We start from the raw sequence: 23,949 nt of genomic DNA, 5'->3' as shown, positions 1-23,949 counted from the left end.
TTAAGAATTGAATTCGTTAAATTTAAGTTTTGAATTCACCTCAGGAGTTAATAATTTGATAGTCACTCAACTATCAATTGTTTTCACAGAAAGTCACTCAATTATAACTTCTTCGCACAGAAAGTCACTCAACTTTCATTTTCAACTCAAAAGTCACTCTATGACTTCTTTGCACAAAAAGCCACTCAACCTATTTAATTGTTATTTTCATTAAAATTTAGTGACATAAAATTTTAATCATTAACCAAAATTTTAAGAATCTAATATATACCCATTTAATGACCCGCTCAATTTAACCCGACCCGCTAAAAATATAATATTGAACATTTTATTTTACTATTAATTTCCTACATCATTCTCCCTTGTCTCCCACATTCTTTTAATAAATTAATGGTAAAATAAAATGTTCAATGTTCAGTGGGAAATAATATAGGAAATTAATGGTAAAATAAAATGTTTAATTATTTTTTTAGCGGGTTGAATTAAATGGGCGGTTCATTAATGGATATATATATATTTGATTCTTAAAATTTATGTTAATAATTAAAATTTCATGTCACTAAATTTTAATGAAAAAACAATTAAATAAGTTGAGTGACTTTCTGTGCAAAGATGTCATAGTTGAGTGACTTTTGAGTTGAAAATGAAAGTTGAGTGACTTTTTGTGCAAAAAAAATCATAATTTTTTTGAATTAAAAATAAAAATTAAAAGACTCTCTATAAAAACAATAGATAATTGAATGATTATCAAAATTATTAACTATTCATCTCAGCTATGATATTGGGAGACCATTCCAAAGAAAATTGCAAATATTGACTAAAGCAAATTGTGGTTGTGAAAGAAAGTAGATATTTTATTTTTCCAATAGTCATACTAGGCTGGCTACTAGGCCCCACATATAGGGCATTATATATACAGACAAACTATATTCTTCACTCACATATTAACCACTTCCCTTTTCTAATTTCAGTGGGAGACTAAAAGGTCTCTTCTCAATTTTGAGGTATAATTTCTTTGTAATTTGTTAAACTATACTTTTCTTCTATATTGTATGATCTCCACTTCCTAATATAGTAAAATATTTACTTTTTTTAGTTTAAGATATTTAAAAAAACAATTACTTTTCTTTTATATTTAGAATATGTACAATAACTATTCTCTTTTTAATTTAGAATTTATAAGAAAAAAATCATATACCTTTTAATTATTTATAAATAGTGATATACTTTTCTATAATGATTGCAGATTCAAAATTAAAGAGGGAGGAAGACGAAAATGGGAGGCGGTGGTAATATGTCTACTATAACAAGTAAAAACGAACAGAAGAAAAATCCTCTCGAAAGAGTGCCATCTTCAAAGCCGCCTTTTACACTTGGTGATGTAAAGAAGGCCATTCCTCCCCATTGCTTTGAACGATCTCTTATAAAATCGTTTTCGTTTCTTATTCAGGATCTCATACTCGTCTCCATCTTTTATTACATGGCCAACACTTACATTCACCTCATTCCAACCCCATATAGTTATGTAGCATGGACCACTTATTGGATAGCTCAAGGTTGTGTTTGCACCGGAATATGGGTCATTGGCCATGAATGTGGTCACCATGGCTTTAGTGATTACCAATGGGTAGATGACATTGTTGGTCTTATCCTCCACTCAGCTCTTCTAACACCATACTTTGCATGGAAACATAGTCATCGTCGTCACCATGCAAACACAGGTTCCCTTGAGAATGATGAAGTTTACATACCAAGACTTAAATCAAAACTAAGATGGTACTACAAATACTTGAACAATCCACTAGGACGAGTACTCGTACTTGCCTTCACTCTAACTTTTGCATGGCCTTTATACTTGATGTTCAATATCTCAGGCAAAAAGTATGACCGTTTTGCATGTCATTATGATCCATATAGCCCAATATATTCAAATCGCGAAAGGCTACAAATCTACATTTCAGATGTAGGTGTGATTGCAACAACTTATTTATTATATCGCGTTACTTTAACACAAGGGCTAGCTTGGGTTTTTTGCATCTATGGGGTACCTCTCCTTATTGTGAATGGATTTATAGTGTTGATCACTCTTATGCACCACACTCACTCTTCATTGCCACATTATGATTCAAGTGAGTGGGATTATCTAAGAGGAGCTTTAGCTACGGTAGATAGAGACTATGGTGTGTTAAATAAGGTGTTCCATAATGTTACGGATACACATGTTTTGCATCATATATTCTCATATATATCACATTACCATGCAATGGAGGCAACAAAAGCTATCAAACCATTGTTAGGAGAATACTATAAATATGATGATACACCAATTTTAAAGGCAATGTGGAGGGATACAAAGGAGTGTATCTTTGTGGAGAAAGATAAAGATAAAGGAGTGTATTGGTACAAAAACAAGCTTTGAAAAGTTCATCAAGAAATAGTCATTTGGAATTGGTCAAATGTTAGTATTTGTATTTTGAATTCTATGTTTTTCTTGTATTGTACTAGTCAACTGTTTGTCAACATGATGAATAATATGTCTCACTCAATGTATCATCCTATGATGATTATAAGTTTTGATATAAAATGTATTTATTTTCTTTTTTAGTCTATCAAAATGAATTACAATTTTTTGAATCAAAATAACTAAATGAATTATTTTGAGTTGATTTTTCAGAAAATCACACAATTAACAATAATTATCTTATTTTTTTACTTTTGTAACCAAAAAAAGTCGATCTACTGAGATATATGTGTTTACTTGTTTCATTTGAAAATAATTGTTAAACGACATATTTGTATATTATACATGTAATAATTAACTTGCTATTTAAAGTTACTTATCTTATTTTTAGGTTATTAATATATTTAATTAACTATAGATACTTGAGCAAGAAATATAATATAAATAATTATAATCACGTTATAAATGATCTCATAGTGTTATTAAAAAATAATCAAATTGTGTTATAAAAGTTATACTCTTCTGCCCAAAAGTATTAGATTCTCTAATATAATAATGGAGTTTCTTTGTCTCATATATGTTTTTAAAATATTCTTATTTTTATTCAGTGTGTTTTATTTGACTTATCCAACATAATTTTTTGGAAATAGAAGTCATTAGGGTTTTAAAAATGGAGGATGTGAGAAAATTCTTAAATTTCAACTTTTTAAAAAAAAAAACGTAGAGGGAAATAGGGGTTCAAATGAAATTCATTTTGATTTGTAGGTCGATGGATCGAGGTTAATATATGAGTGATTCTTTTTAATTAAATTTTATTTGCAAAGTCCATGTCTATATGACAAAAAAATCAATTTGTTTTACAATATCATATTTATTTTATGAAGAATTTGTCAGAGTGATTTTAATTTTTAGACGATAAAAATTTCAAGTTCAGTAATTTTATTAATAGAAAATAAAATTGAATGATTTTACCACATAATTCTTTATAATTTGAGCGACATTTTAATATACTAAACATTCAAAACAACGTACATAACTTCTAATTATTCAACATCTTAATAGTTACCATTTAGAAAAAAGATCATGCAATGCAATTAAGAAATTTTAGGATTTCAACTTTGAATTGTTAATTTCAAAACATCTTTCTAAAAATATTCTTAAAACTTTTTTAAGGAATGTGTTAGGTCAATGTAGATCAAGAAATATAAAACAAAATAAATTACTTTTAAATTTTTCTTTTTACTCTTAATTACGTTATTTAAACTTTAAAATTCTTCATTACTTTTTTTAATTTTTTAATATAATCAAATAGTGTCACGTAAATTAGATACAATCTAATTGAAATACAAGTATATAGCAGGAGTCCCGTGACTCATATCTGCTCGAAGACGGAAAAAATCACGAGGTGAAACTGAAAAGTCAGGATTTGGGGGTTGGGTGGGGTGGGGTGCGGTAGGGTGGGTGAAATTGGAAAATTAAGATAAATAAAATTATTTTAATTTAAAAATTTTAAATTTCAACTTTCGATATAACATATTCAAATTAAACGATTAAATTTTTTTTTTAATAAATCAACACATGTTTTAATTTTCTATTTTTATAAATATTATATTATATTAAAATAAGATATAAATTAAGACAAGAAAATAAGTGATATATGTCGAAGTTACTCATATTGTAAGCTAGCGTTTGGCCATAGATATTCAAATATTTTGGGCAAATATTATTTGGATGAAAATTTGGTGAAATTTTACCATGTGTTTGGCCATAAAATTTGAGAAACATATTTCATTGTTTTAAGAAATATGATTTATACCCACAAGTTTTTAAAACTATCAAACTAACCATAAATTTGTATTACATAGCACAATAGAAATCTCACGTAACAAGATTTATGACTTCCGCAACAAATCAACAAGAATCATTACAGTAAATATTCGTATAGTGAAAAGGTCTTGGTACAAATCATGATAATGAAAATACAACTAATATAAATTCGGGAAAAAAAAAAGAGAAGAAAACAAAAGGAAATAAATATTGCAATCACTGAAGAACCTATGCTTTCTCATCTGAAAGAGTTCAACCTATTCTTTAATATAATCTTCCCACATTTTATGAACAATCTCTTCTCGATGAGCTTGCATTTCCGAATCAGATGATCGAGAAGATGAAGCGATGTTGTTACCTTGAGCCAATAGTTCGTCACTTTCATCAACAACCATATCATCATTTTCATATTCATTGAATATTCCAACACTACTTTGGTGTTCACGTAAAAAATTATGCAATACAGCGCAAGCAATTACTATTTTCACTTGCATGTCACATTCATAGTTGTTCATACTTTGTCTTAGTTTTCTGAATCTACTTTTCCACGCACCAAAAGTTCTTCCAAATACATTGCGCAGAGAAGCATGTCTATAGTTAAATAGCTCTTTTCCATTCTTAGGCTCTCTTTCACTTCCTCGGTAGTCCTGCAAATGATAGCGCATTCCTTTGAATGGAGCTAAAAATCCTCTTGTGTGCCGTAGACCAGCATCAACAACGTAATATTTATCTACCAAAATAAAATAAATGCAATTCATGTTTTATTTAGTAGCTAGTTCATTAAGACTAACTGTAACAAAGGAATGTATGAAATCAAAAGAATGCATGTAGAAGGAAACATTGTGCTAATTGAATTGGTTGGTGTCAATAAATATATTATTTTTGTAAAATAAAAAGTTAAGGGTAAAAATTAAATTTCTAAAACTTTCCAAATAATGAAATTTGGCCCAAATACTAGTTTTTTCTAGTATTTGGGAATTTGGAAAATTTGCCAAAAAAATTTGACAAATAATAAAAAAGTGTATGGACAAACAAAATTTGCCAAGTTCTTTCCCAAGTTTTACTTGCAAAATTTATTGCCAAACGGGCCCTAAGATTTAAGAAGTAAAATATGGGGAAAGACTTCTACTTTGGAAAAGCAACTTCAGCAAAAAGAAACGTCTCTTTTTTCGTTGTGTGGGTTTGGTTGGGGCCTTTTACGTGGATAGCCACGTAATATTCTTTAATTAAATTTTGATTCCACCATTAAATTTGACGGTATCAATTGATATTTCTTAGTTAAATTCTAATTCTCGTACTGAATAGGGGAGATACTTGTGAAACTAGTGAAATCATGAGGAAGATATGGACACATTTTCTCATTTTCTACCTCATCTTAATATAAAATGTTCGTGGTTTAATTAAATACCAATCTAAATCGATTCTCGATTGATACATATTTGCTCTCCTTTCAGACAACCAAACCGATAAATATCTATTAAACATATTATAATTGATTTAATTTTTATTTTAATAATAAAAAATCATCCAGATAAAATCGCAAACACTCTAGTGGAAGGTAAAAAACATACTAAATCACACCAAGTATTACAATACATTCTTCACTTGCTTCGATAATTGAAAGTAGAACATACTAGTAACATAACACAAGTATTGTATTATTTTCTCTTACATGTCCATTTGAGCTAGAGTGATGAGAAAATGGGGACGCCTGGTAAGCTAGCTCCACCATCGACGATGAAAACATTACCCGTTACATACTCAGAAGAATCATGAATTAAGTATCGAATGAGAGAGGTTAAACCTGGATCTGTCGTTCCAAGATATCTAGTAGGAAGTGTTTTATAAAGAAACTTATGAAACCATTTCTGTTCAACTAGGCTCTCTGTTATCTCTGATTTGAAAACTCCTGGCGATATCGAGTTCAACCTGATATTCTCTCCACCCAATTCAATCGCCATTATCTGTCATTTCAATCATAATCAATTAATTCTATCACATATAGATACAATTCATTGGTTCAATTGAAAAGAATCGTACCTTAGTAACCATGTCTAGAGCCATCTTTGAAGTAGCGTAAGCAGTAGTTCCTGGTACTGCTATACGATTTAAACCAGCCATCGAAGTGATGTTAATAACAGATCCTCCGCCCTGTTTGGCATCGATCATATGCTTACATACATATTTCGAAACCATCCATGCCCCTCGTAGATTCGTGTTATATGTGTTGTTCCATTCCTCCTCTGCCAATTCCACTGAAGAGCTCACGCTCCCTGATTATACACACACTTAGTGGCCACTCAATAGAATGAACGGTCTAGAAAATTTACATTATACTCAATTACCTCTTACGCCTGCATTGTTAACCAAGGCATCGATACGTCCAAAGGCATCCCAAGCTATTTTTACAGCGGATTCAATTGTAGCACTATCAGCAGCAACGTCAAGTTCGATGGCGATCGCACGAGGGGTTCCCTCTGAATTACTGTTAATTTGGTCGCAGAGAGATTTCAGCTTGTCAACACGACGAGCAGCAGCGATGATTCTGCAACCGGCTTTGGCTAAATCGATACAGAACTCTAGCCCGATTCCCGATGATGCTCCGGTCACCATCACTACTTTCCCGGTTAGGTCTTTCCATGGGTCCATTTTACTATTAAGTCTAGTTATGTAAAATGGAGTTAGAAATGTATAATGCAAATTAAAGAGTTATAAATGCAGAGAGTACAAGTTGGGTAAAATTTTAGTATATATATAAGAAATGATAAAATTGGCATCTAAAGAGCGTATGGACTGGGGTGGAATTTTGATGATAAAAGTTATACTGTTTATACTTAATTAATTAATTTTTTTATATATTATATAATTAAGATTAAACTCTTTTTTAAATTCGATTTACTTTTCATGTAATATATAGTCAATATTATGGCCGCCTTTGTTGAAATTCCAGGGGATGGTAGACCTAGAATATGGCCCTCCTTTGTTGAAATTCCAACATATGTGTTCTTTATCTTTTTTATTCGATATTTTGCATTTATATTGGTCACCTGATTATTTTGGATTCACATCATGTAGAATCCTATTAGATGCTTTTGCTAAGGATTTTTTCATACATAAGGCTTAAATTTAACACTTATGATTAAGAAAGGAGCAACCTCATTCACTGCATCAGATCATTTGATAATACGCGTGTTATTTATGCTTATGCACTTGACATCCCTTAAAAATTAGTAAACCAACGCTACTTAAACCATTTCCATCAATAAGGGTGTACAAAAATTGAATGAAACTGCAAATAAAAGAAAACGTGACTTATAGTTTAATTTGATTTGATTTGGTATTAGAAAGTAAAATCTAACTATATTTGGGATGGTTTGATTTTAACTAAAAAAAAGAATTAATTCGGGATCAAACCAATCCGATATGAAAAATTGAAGGTTGCACACGTTGTGATGGATGCATAGACAGATATACTCCCCATGGTCCTAGACTGAGAGACAGCGGGTGTGTATCACTAGGTCAGACATGCATCACTGTACTTGACATTGTATTCAATTGCATTGCACATATTTATCATTAGTAAACTTGATATTGTGTTTTGTGATCTTTGTTTTCGAACTGTGTTATCAAAATCAGAAATTACTGGTTCTAATAAATTGTTCAGAAATACGAAGTAACTAAAATTTATAAAACTAGTAAGAGAGATGAACAGAAATTTAACTAAAATCTGTAAGAACGTACCAAAATTTGAAAAAAAATTAAATCGTAAAAAGATCAAGTCCACTGAACTCACAGTGTACCCTTAAGGAAATTACTCCCCTCTAGTATCCGAGGTTTGATTTGGAATATAAACTCCCAGGGTAAAATGATCTTAATCAGCAGAGTGTAGATACCAAAAACTCTACTGTCAACGAATCAATCCACAGCAGGAAAGTACACGAAGAAAAATGTGTGTAGAAGAAAAAGATCAGAAAATTCGTTTGAAAATATACTGAAGAATGAGTGATATTTATAGGCAAGAAGAATATGTTTTGAAAGGTTGCAACCCTTTCAGAATTCACACGACCATTAATGAAAGTTTGCAACCTTTCAAATGGTACTGACTGTTCCTGAAAGTTGCAACCTTTCAGAACAGTCATGGCGGGAAATTTAAATAAAACGGGAAAGTTCAAATAAAACGGGTCGGGCGCAGATCCGAGTCGGATCGGGTTAGTCAACTAAAAAGTTGAAACATTTCGGTTAATTTTCAATTTCTGTTATCAACTAATTAATTGAAAACATTTTTTGGCCATTTTAATTAATTAATTAAATAAATAATTAAAACAAATTTTGTCCAAAAAATTATCTCTCGATCATTTGCCTTTGCCAAAGCCGAAGCGAGCGACGACGGCGCTAGGGGGGTCCCTCTTTCCAACCCTTTTAACAATTAATAGGAGTGTTTCTGTATTTAAACTCTCCTATTCTTCTTTCCATCACCGATGAGGGACAAATGCTTTTTCATTAAGCATAAGAGGACTTTTCAAGTTTCCAACTCTTCAAATTTTCAAATTCCTCTCCTTCCCTCTGTTTCTCATCAATTCTTGCTACATACCCAACAATCCCCCACATTGATGGGGAATGATTATAACATAGGAATGCACAGACAATTGTGTACTTTACAGGCAAGGATTAGTTGCATCTGGATAAGTAGGTTTCCCCTTGGACTTTCCGTAGTGAACATATGTCGGATATACTCGATCAATATCAGCTTTGATTTTTACACAAGGCTTTTGTTTAAAGACTCCAACATTATTGCCGACTTCATTAGTGAATTTTAAATTCTACTAGGAATATAATGGTGGTTGGTCAATAAGAAACTCAGACCTTTCATGGAAGTCATACTTGGACTCTACATCGCTACATTCTTAATTGTGTTATTTGTTTTTCTTTGGTTAGCCTCAATATACATGTTGAAATGAAATAGTCCGATAATGACTGATGTTGTTGCTAACTCGTTTATGTAATATAATTATCTGCATAATTGCTATGTTAGATATGTCACCAGAGAATTTGCAACCTTCTGAAGAAAATGTTCTCAAGGCATCAATCCATAAAAATCATTTAAAGGAAAGAACAAGGTGATGACGCTCGAGTAATTTACTTTTTGAAAGAGCAAAAGATAATTTTTTTTAAAAAAAAGGAGAACATTGAAACACAACTCTCTAGCGTCTTTTATCAAAGAACAGGCGTGGTACAATTTCTATTTCGGCATCTAATGCTTCAGATATTCAAAGTTTTGATTCGATATATTTCAAGCATGATTGTTATTCCATTATTTATGTTGTCGTATTTTGCTCTTACAGAAGGTTGATTGTATATGAATTTACCAGCATTGCTACAACTCGAACAAGCTATTTAGAAGCTATTTAGCTAGCAAAAATCTTTCATATATGTTTGTGCCCAGACACATTTAATCCATAAAAGTCTCTCATAGTCCATAGATACGTGTTCGCGCAATTTAACTCGTAAGAATTTTTGTTGGACCTGTTTATCTATAAAAGCAAACTGAGAGTTTTATACTTTATGTATCTTAACGGTTAAGTATTACAAATTCTTTAACACCTTGTTTGGATGTTTGTTACCTATGGTATTGTATTATTAATTTAAATACAATATTTGTTTTGATTGTTACTAAAAATTTTATTGTGTTATATTGTTTGATTTTGTGTAAGGATAGATTTGGTGTGATTTCATTGTTATCTTAATATTTATTTTCTCATTTTATCTTATTATTTAATAATATCATTTGCCATACCTTTTCATAATAGGCTAATAGATCTATCTCTTAACCTATTTTTATTGTAGATTTATCATTCAAATTATGAGTGTATCACATTACGTAACATCGGAGACATTCGTTAAAACAATATACTACGATATGATATGATACAAAAAAATATAATATAATACGATGCATTATGAAACTCATCCAAATAGTAACCACTTAAATTTAGAGAGAAGATGTCATAAATAGTCTATAATTTGTAGGAATAGGTCTAAAAATGCTACTTCACTATACACTTGTCTATTTTATTAAGTATTTAAAAAACTTATTAAGTTTGAATCCATTAATATACTTTCGCCGTTCATTATTGTTTGTCAGATATACTAAAAATAGTTATTCAAAATTAATTGTCAATTTAAACAATCAAAAAACTATTAGTCACCTTTTTTCAATTCTGCTCTTAATAATTACATAACTACTGATGTCAAAAAGTAGTAACTATTTTAATGTGAAAAAAAAATTGTTTTTACAATTTTCAAAAAGTATAAATCATTTTTTTTAAGAATTGTATAGTCTTATCCTAACAAACAATAGTAGACATAAAAGATTAACGATTTTAGTTCTTTACGAATTCAAAAACTTATCAAGTTTGATTTCTGTTTAATTTTTGTACAAATAGTTTAAATTTATACTAATGAAACTCATACATCCGTGAAATTAAATACTTAAATTAGCAAGTAGCCATAAAAATATCACCATTTATATCTAAAGAACATAGCATAAGTTACATATTATAGGATTATACAATTTTTATTTCATTCTGGTCTAAATTCAATTCCTTGAACAATAAGGCCGCCTTTTCCATCAAGATGCTTAATCTCCATTAATCGCGCTTCAACATCTTCATCATCTCCTATGTCATTAATAAAATTTCCCAATTCTATTTCCATCCATCCATCGACTCTTTTTTGTGAACATGTCACGTAATTAACATTTTCTCCGACTAAACTCAAAATGCTAGCTCGTTCCTCAGCTTCTTTATCGCTCACACGATTCACAAACCTAACAAATGCATAAACAATATCTAGTCCATAATGTTCCTCTGCCAATTTGAACACTAAATAAACAACATATTTACTTCTTTTTGACAATATTTGTGATCCAATCGTGCCTCGTATATCAAGCCAACATACAGTGTGGAGATGAGCCACTTCTGAAAATCTACAAAATAAAATGTATCGTCTCACAATAATGAGTATAAGCTATATATACCATCGATAGTCGATGATCGAGTCTATATTTTCACTAAGAAGATTCAAAAAGTAATCGCGCGATAAAAATTAGGAAAACAAAAATCGTAAAAATAGAAGTACCTGGATTGAGGGTGAGCAATCCATTCCCAGTACCATGGTGTATCAACTCCCCATGAAATAGCAAGTTCTCTTGCTGATATCATAAAACACTTCTTCCCTGTTTTCTTATCAAGTGAAAAGCTCTGTTTTCAACAAATAAAATTAGCTAAAAATTGTATCTTGAATACATAAAAGTTATTTCCCATTAAAAAAACAAAACATTGAATAATTCTCAAATTTAGACCTAAAATCGATTGAATACATACCAATTTGCCTCCATCCATTAAAACAGGGGAGTCACAGAGACTAAAGTAAAGCTCCTTTTTCGACGAATGAATCCTCGGAGAGACATATCTGGAGCTAATATCTTCGTAATCCTCCGGCAAAAACTTTCCCCTGAGAAGGTCCAATTCAGCAGCGGAGTTGAATCCTCGAGAAACTGCAGACGAAATCGCAGCGTTCTTCGGAGAAGTGAAGGAGAGAATATCAGAAACACAACCCTCCGGCAATAATCGGAAAAAATCCATCGGAAAACTCTTTATCTTCTCTCTATTACACATATAAACCAAACTGACACTTTTATACTTCATACAGTTAAGTATTACTCCTTAATTTGAATAACTTTAACCCTAAATTAGATCTCATTAATTTGATATTTTAAATAAAAAAAAATATATTCTAAAAATATATATAAAAATACTATAAATTATAATTTTTGCATATTAGATAAAAAATACATCTTAAAATGTTAGTCAAAGTTTTTATAGTTTGATTCTAAAAATAAAAATCATGACAAACAAATACGATGTTAGAAAGTAGTAATTTTTAACACCCTGTTTGGATGATTCTTGTTATATTGTATTGTTAGTTTAAATGTAATATTAATTAAAAATTTTATTATTATTGGATCGTCTAATTTCATTCTTAGCTTACGACCAAAAGACTAATTTTATATAACGATTAATTTGGTATGATCGTATAGCCATCTTAATATTTTTTTGACATAATATATTAACTTGGTCTTAACTAACATCTATGTCATCTATCTTTGGTTTATTCACAAGTAAATTTTGTGGTCAAATAACTTTGCATCCAAGCAAACTTAGTGGCCAAGTAACTTTGTGCCCAAGTTTTTAAGCCTATATATATCTCCTCTTTGTAACATGAAAGATGAGCAACAAGAAGTAAAACATTTCAATAATACAAGAAAATTACTACTATTACTTCGTCTCTCTCTATCTCTACTCTTTTTAATTTCAATTTATTACTTACTCTTCTTAATTTTAATTTATTATCTTCATTTTACAACACGTTATCAGCACGAGTCTTTAACCTATCTCAAAATATAAATAAGATGAGTAGAAAAATGGGAGAGAACTTTTGATATGGTAAGTATCAAATATGTATTTTACCAAGCATTTAATTATGAACAAATTGTGAACCATCTAACTAACCTACCTCCTGTCCTAATCCATGTACTCCGTAATCTTGTATCTGAGGTCATGATCACCAAAGGAAAAAAAGTGCAAGATATGAAAGAAATCAGTTATTGAATATTATTTACACAAAAAGCAAACTCACAAGTGAAATTATATATGTATTAGTTTCCTTCCCTAAATATTAGTACAATACACCATCATGCCACAGTACTATACATCATTTGATTGTACAAAAAAAAGAATTTTACAAATGAGTTGAAGAAGAAAAACTGTAAGTGTCCTAAGCCCCTAATTTCTGTTAGAGAGTAATTGAAAGGGAAAAAAAAAGTAGTTAGTAAAAAAAGAAAATCAACCTTTACACTTTCTTTTTCTGCAGTCTCCCTTTCAACTGTCGAATTTTCGCGTCTACTCTGGCTGTGAACCCAATCTTAGTCTTCTGTCTTGCTTTAGATCCTTCTCTCTTCCACATATGACGATCTTCAACGTCTTTCCTATAATATTTGATTTCTTGAATGATGTGATGATCCAACGGATTAAACGATCTTTGAAATGCAATGTGAGCCAAGTATGGCAGAGTGCACATCATAGTTACTAAAAGAGTAGTGCACCAGTAGATTGGAGAAGGAGCTAGAGCTTCCTCCAGTATTCTGAACGCGTACTTAGAATAGATTGGTGCTATCCTTCCGTAGATCAACAGGACTATGTACCAAGTAGCAACGCTTCCCCAAATAAGAATATGTTGTATCCATGTGAAATGGCTCATTGTAAGTGCAATCTGGCAGTTAACAGCCCATATGACACACGTAAACATTGTAGTGCCCAGAGCAGTCAAGTCAGCTGTCTGACCATCAGAACGGAAGGCTTGATCGTAGAAGAGGATAATATTGAGGAAGAAAATGATGAGGGACGTGTAGATACCATTGCCAAGCCACCCGAGTATTCTATGCCAGTCGAAGAACAAGTTTTTGGTCCCTTGTTGGTACAGAGCTGGAAACTGCAGAAAAATTTAGCAGATATGAACTCTTTCCAGAGAGAACGAGGATGGTAGATGGTCTGTGTAAAAAGTCAATTTTTTCAGAAACTAAGAGGAGAAGATATCCACCTTTAAACAAACATCAGAAGGCACATCCTGCTCGAATACTCCAAGTGCAATTACAGGCAATGACGTAAGGATGACGTTGAACAGCATCATATATGAATCATCATAGACAGACTGCCCCGAAAAGCCAGCAAAAGCCTCAAAGTAAAAGAGTGTGAGGCCAAAGCAGATGTTTTTGTAGAAGAAATAGCATATCTGAAAACGCACAAGATTACGGTGCAAATCAGAAAAAAATATGAGCAGAATCTAGCTAGAATCACAAAAGTACACTTAAATCTACTTTAGGGTAGCATTTGATTTTACCAGCCACATATATTTCATCATCTACCTATAAAATGAGACAGATGTATGATCATTACCATCTGAGCTATTCGTTTGTAGCACCAATGCCCATGTACAACAAGAAGTCTCTCCAGGTACCGGAACTGAGCAATAGAAAAGTCACTCGCCATCACAGCCTGCAATGAAGCTGACAATTATATAAAGCCCAATTACAGTATCAAAGAGGAACTGAAACAAAACATGTTTGCCAAGCAGGAATTTGTGTGCTTCATTTCCTAGCTGATGTTTTATGATATGTATTTTTACTTTTGTCATTCTGTTTATATTATTAAGGCCCAAATAACACTTAAATGCACCACTAACCTGCATTCCTTCTGCACCACTGATACCAACTCCGATGTCCGCTTCTTGAATCATCCCAACATCATTTGCACCATCACCAATTCCTAAGGTGATCTTTCCAGTTCCCTCTTTTACTAACCTAGTAACCTGATCCAAACCGATTGCAAATAAATGTTACTATGACCAATTTCATGGCTGAATAACCAAGAAGAATTGCAAAAGTCAATCCGGCATATCTTACCAAGGCCTTCTGCTTAGGAGATACACGACAGCAGATGACAGAAGCACAATTAACCGCTAAACTCAAAAATTGATGCTTCATATCATTCTCCAACGCGTAAGCTAGAGTTTTCCCATCGATAATCAAGGCAAATGCAGCATGAGGATCCTTTTCATGTTTGATCATTTGAGAAGCATTCATGATTTGCTTCAGAATGTTCTCTCTCATAGCCTAACCAGTAAAAAAAAATAAAGCAATGGGAACTCCATCAACTACTATAAATTTCCTCAGGAGTATTTTAGCATGCTTGTTTTAGAATTGCCTACCAGCTTAGAATCTTGGGCCACTGAGTCTGCATTCATCGTAGTTATGCATATCTGTTTCATTCCTTGTCGAAGCAAACTACATGCATAGCTGCAAGGAAACAAGAATTATACTTTAGGCAGTTAAAAACCAAATAACTAAATAAGTATGAATGGTAGAAGGCATTTCTCTTTTTAGGAGACAGACCCAATGTTGATGGCTGTTTCCATCTTATCACCTGTCAGTACCCAGATTTTGAGACCAGCTTGCGCTAGTTTATCTATACACTGAGGAACCTGATCAAAGCAAAAAGACTGAATTAGTCAGAAACAACATATATATGTGCAAGAAATTCTATTTTGACTTTTGTAACAGCATAAGTTACATACTCCCTTCTGTAGTTTATCCTCCACAGCAGTTGCACCAACAAGGATCAAGTCCCGTTCCATGGCATCAGATACCTTTTCAAGCATGGCATCTCTGTCACCGCCAATGGTAGATTTTGCTTTAGAAAACTCCTCATTCCAGGCTGAATACTCTGCCTCGTCGAGCTTTTTGTAGGCAAGTACAAGTGTACGCAATCCTGCTTCACCATATTCATTTAAATGTTTTGTCATAGCTTCCTCAAACTTCCTTCCATTCTTTGATAATCTCTCATAGATGATGCTGCATAATCCAAAAAAAGTTTGAAGTTATATATTAAAAAATTTCATAGACCATTTGCATAAGATTTAAGAAATAGCCAAGAAGAGAGATTCTCATAACTTTTACTCCCTCCATTTCAATTTGTTTGACATAATATCCTATTTAGTCCGTTTCAACAAGAATGTCTCTTTCCTTTTGGGCAGCTTTTTGATTTCAACTTTCCATGTGGCATGCACAAGATTAAAAGACATTTTGGTACATTTTACATGTTTTTAGTTTTAAGATCACAAAATTTACAAGTCTTACTTACTTTGTCAAACTCCGTCCCGAGCCAAAAATCAGACAAACAAATCAAAACGGAAGGGATAAACATATTGTAATTTACAGACAATGTAACGGTTATTTCATAGCAAAATAGTCACTTAGATCACCTACTTTAAAGGGATGAAGGAGCAGATGCAAAGTTCATAGTAACAAAAAGGACATAGGAGGAAAAACCTGTCTGCTCCTTTACAGAAGAGAAGAATCTGGCCACTCTCATCCCGAACTATAACAGACATTCTCTTCCGCTTGCTGGTGAACTCCAACAGATTGAGAACTTTGAATTCCCTAAATAAACAGTAACACTATGTAAAGTTACAAAATAGCACCATACTACAAGCAGTATTCAATTGTTGAGAGCAAGTAATGAGTACTTGAGACTCTCACCGTTCAATTGGCTCTTGAAAAGAAGGATATCTTTCCCGTACAAAAATGCTTGATTGAGTTCTTCTACAAAATTCAAAGCCAAATTCCCTTGCCGCAACAAGAAATGCTGCTTCATCAGGTGACTCTGCTTCATAGTTAAAGTTTCCAGTCTCCTCGTTTAGCTCGGGAATAGCAGAATGACAAACTGAAAGTATCCTAAAAAATAACAAGATGTCATTTACATTTGGCTCATTCATCCAATGTCCATCTGTAAGGCGATCATCCTCAAAGCTGAAACCCTTAATTGCAGGTTTAAAATCATCTTTAGAAGTGACGACAGACTCTAATTCAATTTCTGATTCACCAAAATCATTTTCATTTTCAGGTCTCGGCGATCCAATACAATGCCCACCAATGTCCGCAGCCATCTGCTTTGCAGCTGCAAGTTCTACATCACTGGCACGCATTCCATATGCAGTACCAGCAATGGAGCATTTTAAGAAATCCATTTGGTTGCATGTCAAAGTACCAGTTTTGTCTGAGAGGATGGTATCAATCTGCCCCAACTCCTCATTTAAGTTTGATGTCCGTGCTTGAGCAGGAGTTCCAGACTCATCATCGTACATAAGTATATCCTGGTTTATGAACAATGCCTGTAGAACCTTGACAACTTCAATGGAAACATAGAGGGATATCGGAATCAGATACCCGTATAATATAAGTGCAGTGATCAGATGCAAAATGCCTGACACCTCAGGCTTCTTTGGATCAACCACATTATTCACTTCATTCATAGGTTGCAAATACCACCAGTTTGGCAATTCGAACTTTGCATCTACGGCAAAGCCAATTGAACTGGCAAATGAGATCGCAAGAAGGACGAAGAAAAGTAGATAGATAACCTTGTCCATCTGTAGTTCAATCCTACTCCTTTTAGAAGGAGAATCTGTCGAATTCTGCATAACTTTGCTATCATGACCGGTAAATACAGCAACTCCATAGACATAAGATGTATTCCTAAGCTTTGAATCCCTGAGGAGAATCTGACTAGGATCGAGAGGATAAACCTGACGTTCATATTCAAGGTTTCCAACAAAAGTGTAAAGGCTAGGATTAGGATCTTCACATTTTATGGTTGCACTGAAATGCTTGAAAGCCTCATCATCCTCTAAAGGTAGAGTAACTTCCAATGCTCTTTTTACTTTCAAGTTTGTCTCTCCATCTAAGTTCATAGTTTCCACATAACAGATTCCATCTTCATAACTAGACGATAAAAGAAGTAAATCAGCCGGGAAAAACTGATCCTTCTCCACTTTCACTATGTCTCCAACCTGAATCTTCATCCAAGACTTAGGACAAAACACACCACCTTCCTTATGTACACCAACTTTCCTGTGATTGACCTTCATATCCTGTACAAACCTCCGTGAGTCTTCCAACGCCTCCTTTGCCATACTCAACCCAACCACAAAAACCAAAGGAGCTACCATACTAAAAGCTGAAAATGGTGAAAGATTTGTTGTGGCTGATACAATTGCAGCCATGAGAAAATACAAGTTAGCAACACGCCTGAATTGCTCAAATAACGCCTTTGGTAGGAATGTAATGATGTTATACTTTGTGGTGGTTACGTAATTGGTGCAATACTTGAGAGGTTTCTTCTCATGGAAATAAGGCTCATTACAATGTACTTCTCTTGAGAATCCTGGACCTAACTGATGAGGGTTGCCATCTTCCGTGGCACGTGATCGATAACAAGCAAATGTATGCAAACTGCTCCTTCTGATCTTTGCCCTTATCCTGCCTCGCGCCATTCTTGTTTTCCCTCTCAAGCAATGCCTTAATCAGTTGCATCACCACATGATAAAACTATCCAAAAACCAAAAAACAATTTTTAAAAAAATCAGTTTTTTTTTTAACTTGATTTTTTCGGATACCCAGAGTAGTAGCAATTAGGCCATCCTCATGCAAGCATCCTGTTTTTTCTTCTTTTTTTTTTTCCTTTTTTTTTTTTTTTGGATTTTGGGATACCCCAGAGGAATTAGGCCATGCCTGTAACAGAAAAGGTGATACAAATTAACCACAGCTCATCTAATTACTAACATCAAGATTGAACTTCAACATTTTTTTTTCTTGAACAAATTTGAGTCATATTAAGTTATAACTTCCATAAAGATTTAATTTTTACTCACAATCAAGAAAAGATTTCAGCTTGCACATAACAAACATACAAAAAACAGAAAACCAAAATTACAACAGGCAAACTTTCAAGGTTTAAAAATAACTATTTCAAGAAAATATTTCAGCTCAGCTACAACATTTTGATCATAAGAACCAGAAAAAACAAGAAACAGGGTACAATTACATTTCTTCAATATCTTCAATAACTATTCATTTCTCTCACAACCCATTTCAAGAAAAAATAAAAAAAGATTAAATTTTTACTACATATTAAACTTTATTTGAAATATTTCAGCTATTTTGCACATAAAGAACCAGAAAAAAACAAGAAACAGGGTATAAAGGCATTTCTTCAATATCTTCCATTAACAACAACCTATTTCCTCAATATCACAACCCATTTCAAGAAAAAGCTAATTTCAGCTATTTTTCACATGAAAAAACAAGAAACAGGGTACAAACCCATATCAAGAAAAGGGGTACCTGAAAAAGGAAATGTAATGTTTCTTGAGATCAAAATGATACAGAAAGAGAGAGAAACAAAGAGAGAGAGAAAAAGGACAATGAGGAAGGAAGGGAAAGAGTCTGTTTCTCTCTCTCTCTATCTCAAAGTCCAAAGCAATGCCAGTATTTTAGGAGAAGAAGAATAGCTTTAACAAAGAGAGAGGCCACAGCTTCTTGTTTCTTCTTCTTCTTCTTCCTCTTGTTGGTATGGACATCAAAATCACTGCTTTTTTTTCGGAACTTTTCGTTGGATTTGTTTTTATTATTTTTATTATTATTATATGTTCTCTTGTCTCTCTTTGGACTCAACACATAAAATTATGCCGACTATATTGGATATAAACCAATGCTAAATCTTAAAAGCTAACTTTTGGCCCTAGATTCTCAAATATTTTCGTAAATTTATTTTAGTCTAATTTTATCCGTTATAAATTTTAAGAGAAATATGAATATATTTATGAAAGATCACGATAACACATATAAATCATTAATTTGTATATGAAAAATTGATCTTATAACTTATAATTGAAATTTGAAAGTGACTATGGCGATTTGACTCGAATAAAAATGGTATAAATTATGTAATATATAATTATATAATTTTGAACAAAATAATGAGTGATTTTATGAAATATAAATTATTGTGATAATTTTTGAATTTTTTTAGAAAAAATAAATCATAAAATTTAGCTCAAATACTTATTTTCTTGGTATTTGAAGATTTGAATTATTTGTTAAAAGTATTTACTAAATAACATTTGGCTAAAGTTATTTCAAATTTATTTGAAAATATCGATGGCCAAATGGGTTATGGGAGGTTGTGCTATTTGCCAGTGCTCCAAAAAAAAATACAGTTGTTATTTTTTTAATTTTTTTTTAGGTGATATTGTTCTATTTAGTATTGTATTTAAAGAATAAATATTTTGTGTGGTATTATTTAATTTAATATTGTATTTTAAAAAATGAAATTTGCAGTTTATAACAATTTTTAATTATTAGAGTGTTTAGAATTCTATTCAAAGTAGAAACAAAATTTTTAAAATTAAATTAATTATAACTAAAATAAAATGATATTTTTTTTCAAATTCTTTATTTAAAAAAAAGATATTATTACGTAAAATAAGGCGAAAGGAGTATCTATTATTTTTATATTTTGATTATTATAATTTTTTGTTTTGTTATATGTTCACTTTCCTTGTCTCTTTTCTTATTAGACTATTTTAGATTGCTTTTTAAAGACATCGTTAAATATAGTATCGTACCTTTAAAATAGGATAATATCTATTTACGTTATACTTTCTTTAAAAACTCATTTTATAAAATTATGTTAAATACTTTATTGTTGTGTAAAGTTTTTAGCTAAAGAGTGATCTATTTTGATCCTATAAATATAACTCTTAAAGTATTTTTAGTTATTTTTAAATTTACTAAAGTATAGTACGTTAGGTTTAATTAAAAGAATGCACTTAAAAGTTGATAGTGACTTATCGCGATTAAAATTACGGCCAAAATTGATTAATCAATTAAAGAATCGACACACTTGATCGATTTGATTTCAATTTTTTTAATATAATAAAATGAACAAATATTAAATTAAATAAAATCGTCTAATTCTTTAAAAAAGAAAAATAACCAGGCTGAATTGATCGATTTTGATAGTATTTTTAATAATATTTTATGATATCGATGTTAGAAATAAGTTTATTTTAAAAGATAAAAGTAAACTTTACTCCAATATATGGGGATAATTTTAACTTGAAAAAAATCATACTTTATATTGGGTCCCTTTAATTAATGAGTTAACTTTTTTAAAACATGATGAATTATTATAAGTGACTTAAGACTTAAGGTTTATAGATTCGAGAATGCAAAGAACTATTACATCATCAAGTAGCGTGCAAACAAAATAACTTTCACTTTTTAAAGTTGTGATTTTATTCAATTATTAACGTAAATGTTACTTATATTTTAACTAGCATTTTTAAAGTAAATTTTTTAGGTTATTTCATAGGAGAAAACGATTAAATATCTTTTTAATTTATTATTGAATTTTCAATTATATATTTAAAATTTATGGAGATTAGAATTTCAATTTTAAATAGTTTGGTGGAGTAATAGGACACCTGTGAAGTTTAAGTGTGTAATTGAAGATTCGATAATAATTGACGGGCATTTGATTTCTATGTTTTATTATAATTTTTGTTAATTTCTTTTATTTTATTTTGAAATATTTTTCTTCAGTAGAGGATTTGCTAAAAACAATTTACTATTTAAAAAATTATGATAAAACTTGAATACAATCTATCTTTTTCAGACTTAATTTTATGGAATTGCACTGAATTTTTGTTAATATTGTTGTATTCTTGAAAGTAATTACTTGGTGGTCTATTTGTTCTTTTTTCTTGTCCAACAAAATGAATAATACTCCATTCGTCTCATTTTATGTGGTAATTTTTAGATTTAAACAAATTTATTATCGATTGTAAATTTTTTTATAGATCTTAAAATATTTTGAATTATTAATTACTGTACTTTTTACTAGTTTACAAATATATAAATTTTATTTCAAAATATTGAAAGTTCCATACATAGATTTCTAGTTAAACTTAAACTGCTTGACTGTCAAAAAATGAAAAATATCATATAAATTAGGACAAATAAAATAATATCTATATATAAAGATCTTCTTCGATTTTTTAAATATGATATGCAATCATATATCATAAAGGTTACTTGTTAGTCAATCATTTTGAAGTACTTTTTTCATTTCATATTATTTAGCCGATATTAGTTTGACATAATATTAAAAATAATATAATAAAACTCTTAAATTTATTAAAATAAATAAGTGAGAATAAGATATGTTATTCCCTTTATCTCATATTAGTTAATTATTATATTAAAATAATTTATCTCATATTAATTGATTACTTTACTAAATCAAAAAGAATATTAATGGATTTTTTCATGTATTACTCTTGCAATGAATTTTTTAAAAAGTATTCATTTGTGTTTGTAAAATTTTTAATTTTTTAAAGGGGTGAATTAATAAAATCTATCTTTATATTATGATTCTTTAGATACAATACATAATAAAAAGTGATCAATAAATATAAGATTTCACCGTACACATTATATAAAAAAATTGATTAAAATAATATTTATTTATATTATTTTATTTTTAAAAATATTTTTGTCATTTTAACTTTTTATATCTTTAATTAAAAATAAAAAATCAATTTATTTTTAAATAAATAATATCATAAAATTTTTTAATTTTCTGACCAAATTCTCTGTTTAAAATAAAATGAATGGAGAACCTAAAGATGAGGAAACCTATGAGAGTCTTTTCATAAAAAGCTGAAACATGCAAAAATCTATTCCATTGATTTCTTAAAGGGACTTTTGCTTTTCTTTCTTTCAAAATAAATGTTATTTTAATAAAGAAAATACATTATTAAAATATAAATAAATATAGTAGATAAATTATTAGATTATATTTATGTCATAATATACTTTTTAAAAATTGTTTACTATTGCCTATTAAGAAATATGAAGTATAAAAATATAGTCCAAAATATATTAATTTTTATCCTAAATTTTTAAGACTCATACTTCATACTCCCTCTCTGTTCCTATTTAATTGTTCATTTTATAAAATACACATATATTAAGATAACAATAATTAACATAGTGAAATTATAATCTTATCTTTATTAAATATAATTTCAAAAAGGATGAATAAAAACTATGAAATTTTCAACAAGTTTTAATGAGAGTATAATAAGCAAAAAAAATTTGTCCTTTCTTGATTTGTCAAAATGGACAAATAAATAAAAATATCTAAAAGAAAAAATATGGACAAGTAAATAAGTACAGAGGAAGTATAAATTTTTTATCCTAAATTTTTAAGATTGACTCATACTTCACATATTTTTGTCATTTGATATTCACATTAATTTAATAAATTTAAATTTATATCAGTAAAACATCAATAGAGAAATAATACTTTTTATTGAAAATACTTTGATACTTAAATTTGAACTCAAAACTTTCAATTAAAAGAGAAACAGTTTAATCCGGAGCAAACATATCTCCTTTTAAAAAGTTAGTGTAGTTAAAAAGTTATTTGGAATGTCATGACTCATGAGTTAAGTGGTGTCTATTGGACATTGGCTAATGAGAAAAGTGTATCCTTAATTGTCACTTTTGGATAATCATAAAACATAGGAGTAGTTAACTTTTTATTTATGTTTCATTTCATTCTACTTTTTACTCTTTCACATGTTTCAACTTCTAAAAAATTGACAATCCATATAGATTTCAGAGCCTAAAGGTATAAAATATTAACAAAAATTTTAAGAGTTCAGTTTCAAAACGGTATATAAAATTTTATATTAAGCAAAACAATAAAATTGCTGAAACAACAGTAACTTACTTCACCGGCAAAAAGCAAAATCGCTGCCACTGCAGCGATTTTGCAAAATGTGAATTTTTTTTAAAAAAATAAAATTGAAATCGCTACCTAGGCAGCGATTTCATTTAAAAAAAAAAAGATTTTCAAAAAAAAAAAAATTAAATCGCTGCCTAGGCAGCGATTTTATAATTTTTTTTTATTTTTAAAATATAGGCAGCGATTTCCAAAAAAAATTTAAATCGCTGCCTAGGCAGCGATTTTATAAAATTTTTTTTATTTAAATATGGAAATCGTTCAAAAAAAAAATTAAATCGCTGTCTAGACAGCGATTTTCAAAAAAAAAATATTAAATCGCTGCCTAGGCAGGGATTTTAAAAATAAATCCAAATTTAAATTCATTGAAGAACAAGAGAGAAACTAATCGTC

At 30.4% G+C, this 23,949-nt stretch overlaps 5 protein-coding genes across 6 annotated transcripts; 1 reads left to right on the top strand and 4 right to left on the bottom strand.

Moving 5' to 3' along the window:
- Positions 1–911: 911 nt before the first annotated feature.
- On the top strand, positions 912–2,604 carry LOC107005731 (delta(12)-fatty-acid desaturase FAD2-like). Its single transcript, XM_015204383.2, has 2 exons — positions 912–1,004; positions 1,247–2,604. The coding sequence occupies exon 2, from the start codon at positions 1,277–1,279 to the stop codon at positions 2,417–2,419; it is 1,143 nt and encodes a 380-aa protein (XP_015059869.1). The 5' UTR covers positions 912–1,004; positions 1,247–1,276; the 3' UTR covers positions 2,420–2,604.
- A 1,941-nt stretch (positions 2,605–4,545) lies between these two features.
- Positions 4,546–5,046, bottom strand: LOC107006447. Its single transcript, XM_015205000.1, has one exon. The coding sequence runs from the start codon at positions 5,044–5,046 to the stop codon at positions 4,546–4,548; it is 501 nt and encodes a 166-aa protein (XP_015060486.1).
- Positions 5,047–5,822: 776 nt separating this feature from the next.
- LOC107005747 (3-oxoacyl-[acyl-carrier-protein] reductase FabG-like) lies at positions 5,823–6,937 on the bottom strand. The gene is made up of 3 exons (XM_015204401.2): positions 6,634–6,937; positions 6,329–6,561; positions 5,823–6,252 (listed from the first exon to the last, which is right to left on the bottom strand). The coding sequence occupies exons 1-3, from the start codon at positions 6,935–6,937 to the stop codon at positions 5,974–5,976; spliced, it is 816 nt and encodes a 271-aa protein (XP_015059887.1). The 3' UTR covers positions 5,823–5,973.
- A 3,823-nt stretch (positions 6,938–10,760) lies between these two features.
- Positions 10,761–11,996, bottom strand: LOC107006711 (F-box protein PP2-B10-like). Its single transcript, XM_015205229.2, has 3 exons — positions 11,671–11,996; positions 11,426–11,547; positions 10,761–11,273 (listed from the first exon to the last, which is right to left on the bottom strand). The coding sequence occupies exons 1-3, from the start codon at positions 11,992–11,994 to the stop codon at positions 10,868–10,870; spliced, it is 852 nt and encodes a 283-aa protein (XP_015060715.2). The 5' UTR covers positions 11,995–11,996; the 3' UTR covers positions 10,761–10,867.
- A 982-nt stretch (positions 11,997–12,978) lies between these two features.
- On the bottom strand, positions 12,979–19,370 carry LOC107005478 (probable phospholipid-transporting ATPase 4). 2 transcript variants are annotated; one of them, XM_015204076.2, is made up of 11 exons: positions 19,086–19,370; positions 16,443–18,473; positions 16,233–16,343; positions 15,479–15,755; positions 15,297–15,385; positions 15,113–15,200; positions 14,808–15,017; positions 14,588–14,713; positions 14,302–14,400; positions 13,946–14,137; positions 12,979–13,837 (listed from the first exon to the last, which is right to left on the bottom strand). In XM_015204076.2, exons 2-11 carry the CDS (start codon positions 18,233–18,235, stop codon positions 13,199–13,201), a joined length of 3,624 nt encoding a protein of 1,207 aa, XP_015059562.1. In that variant the 5' UTR covers positions 18,236–18,473; positions 19,086–19,370; the 3' UTR covers positions 12,979–13,198. The 2 variants fall into 2 exon arrangements, with proteins under 2 accessions (XP_015059562.1, XP_015059563.1); XM_015204077.2 differs by having other exon boundaries at positions 16,443–18,290.
- Positions 19,371–23,949: the final 4,579 nt, after the last annotated feature.

The sequence above is a fragment of the Solanum pennellii genome, chromosome 12, assembly GCF_001406875.1.
Source record: "Solanum pennellii chromosome 12, SPENNV200".
Lineage (NCBI taxonomy): Eukaryota > Viridiplantae > Streptophyta > Magnoliopsida > Solanales > Solanaceae > Solanum > Solanum pennellii.
Note: the sequence above shows the minus strand (reverse complement) of the source record. Positions and strands in the feature narration are given on the sequence as shown.

Coding starts and splice junctions, on each gene's coding strand:
- LOC107005731 (XM_015204383.2), top strand. CDS start 1,277: ATGGGAGGCGGTGGTAATATGTCTACTATAACAAGTAAAAACGAACAG.
- LOC107006447 (XM_015205000.1), bottom strand. CDS start 5,046: ATGAATTGCATTTATTTTATTTTGGTAGATAAATATTACGTTGTTGAT.
- LOC107005747 (XM_015204401.2), bottom strand. CDS start 6,937: ATGGACCCATGGAAAGACCTAACCGGGAAAGTAGTGATGGTGACCGGA. Junction 6,562..6,633: donor TAACAATGCAGGCGTAAGAG/GTAATTGAGTAT, acceptor GTGTATAATCAG/GGAGCGTGAGCTCTTCAGTG. Junction 6,253..6,328: donor CTCTAGACATGGTTACTAAG/GTACGATTCTTT, acceptor TTGAAATGACAG/ATAATGGCGATTGAATTGGG.
- LOC107006711 (XM_015205229.2), bottom strand. CDS start 11,994: ATGAAGTATAAAAGTGTCAGTTTGGTTTATATGTGTAATAGAGAGAAG. Junction 11,548..11,670: donor TAATGGATGGAGGCAAATTG/GTATGTATTCAA, acceptor TGTTGAAAACAG/AGCTTTTCACTTGATAAGAA. Junction 11,274..11,425: donor ATTGCTCACCCTCAATCCAG/GTACTTCTATTT, acceptor TTTATTTTGTAG/ATTTTCAGAAGTGGCTCATC.
- LOC107005478 (XM_015204076.2), bottom strand. CDS start 18,235: ATGGCGCGAGGCAGGATAAGGGCAAAGATCAGAAGGAGCAGTTTGCAT. Junction 14,714..14,807: donor CTCCTAAGCAGAAGGCCTTG/GTAAGATATGCC, acceptor GGTTTGGATCAG/GTTACTAGGTTAGTAAAAGA. Junction 14,138..14,301: donor ACAAACGAATAGCTCAGATG/GTAATGATCATA, acceptor GTGCGTTTTCAG/ATATGCTATTTCTTCTACAA.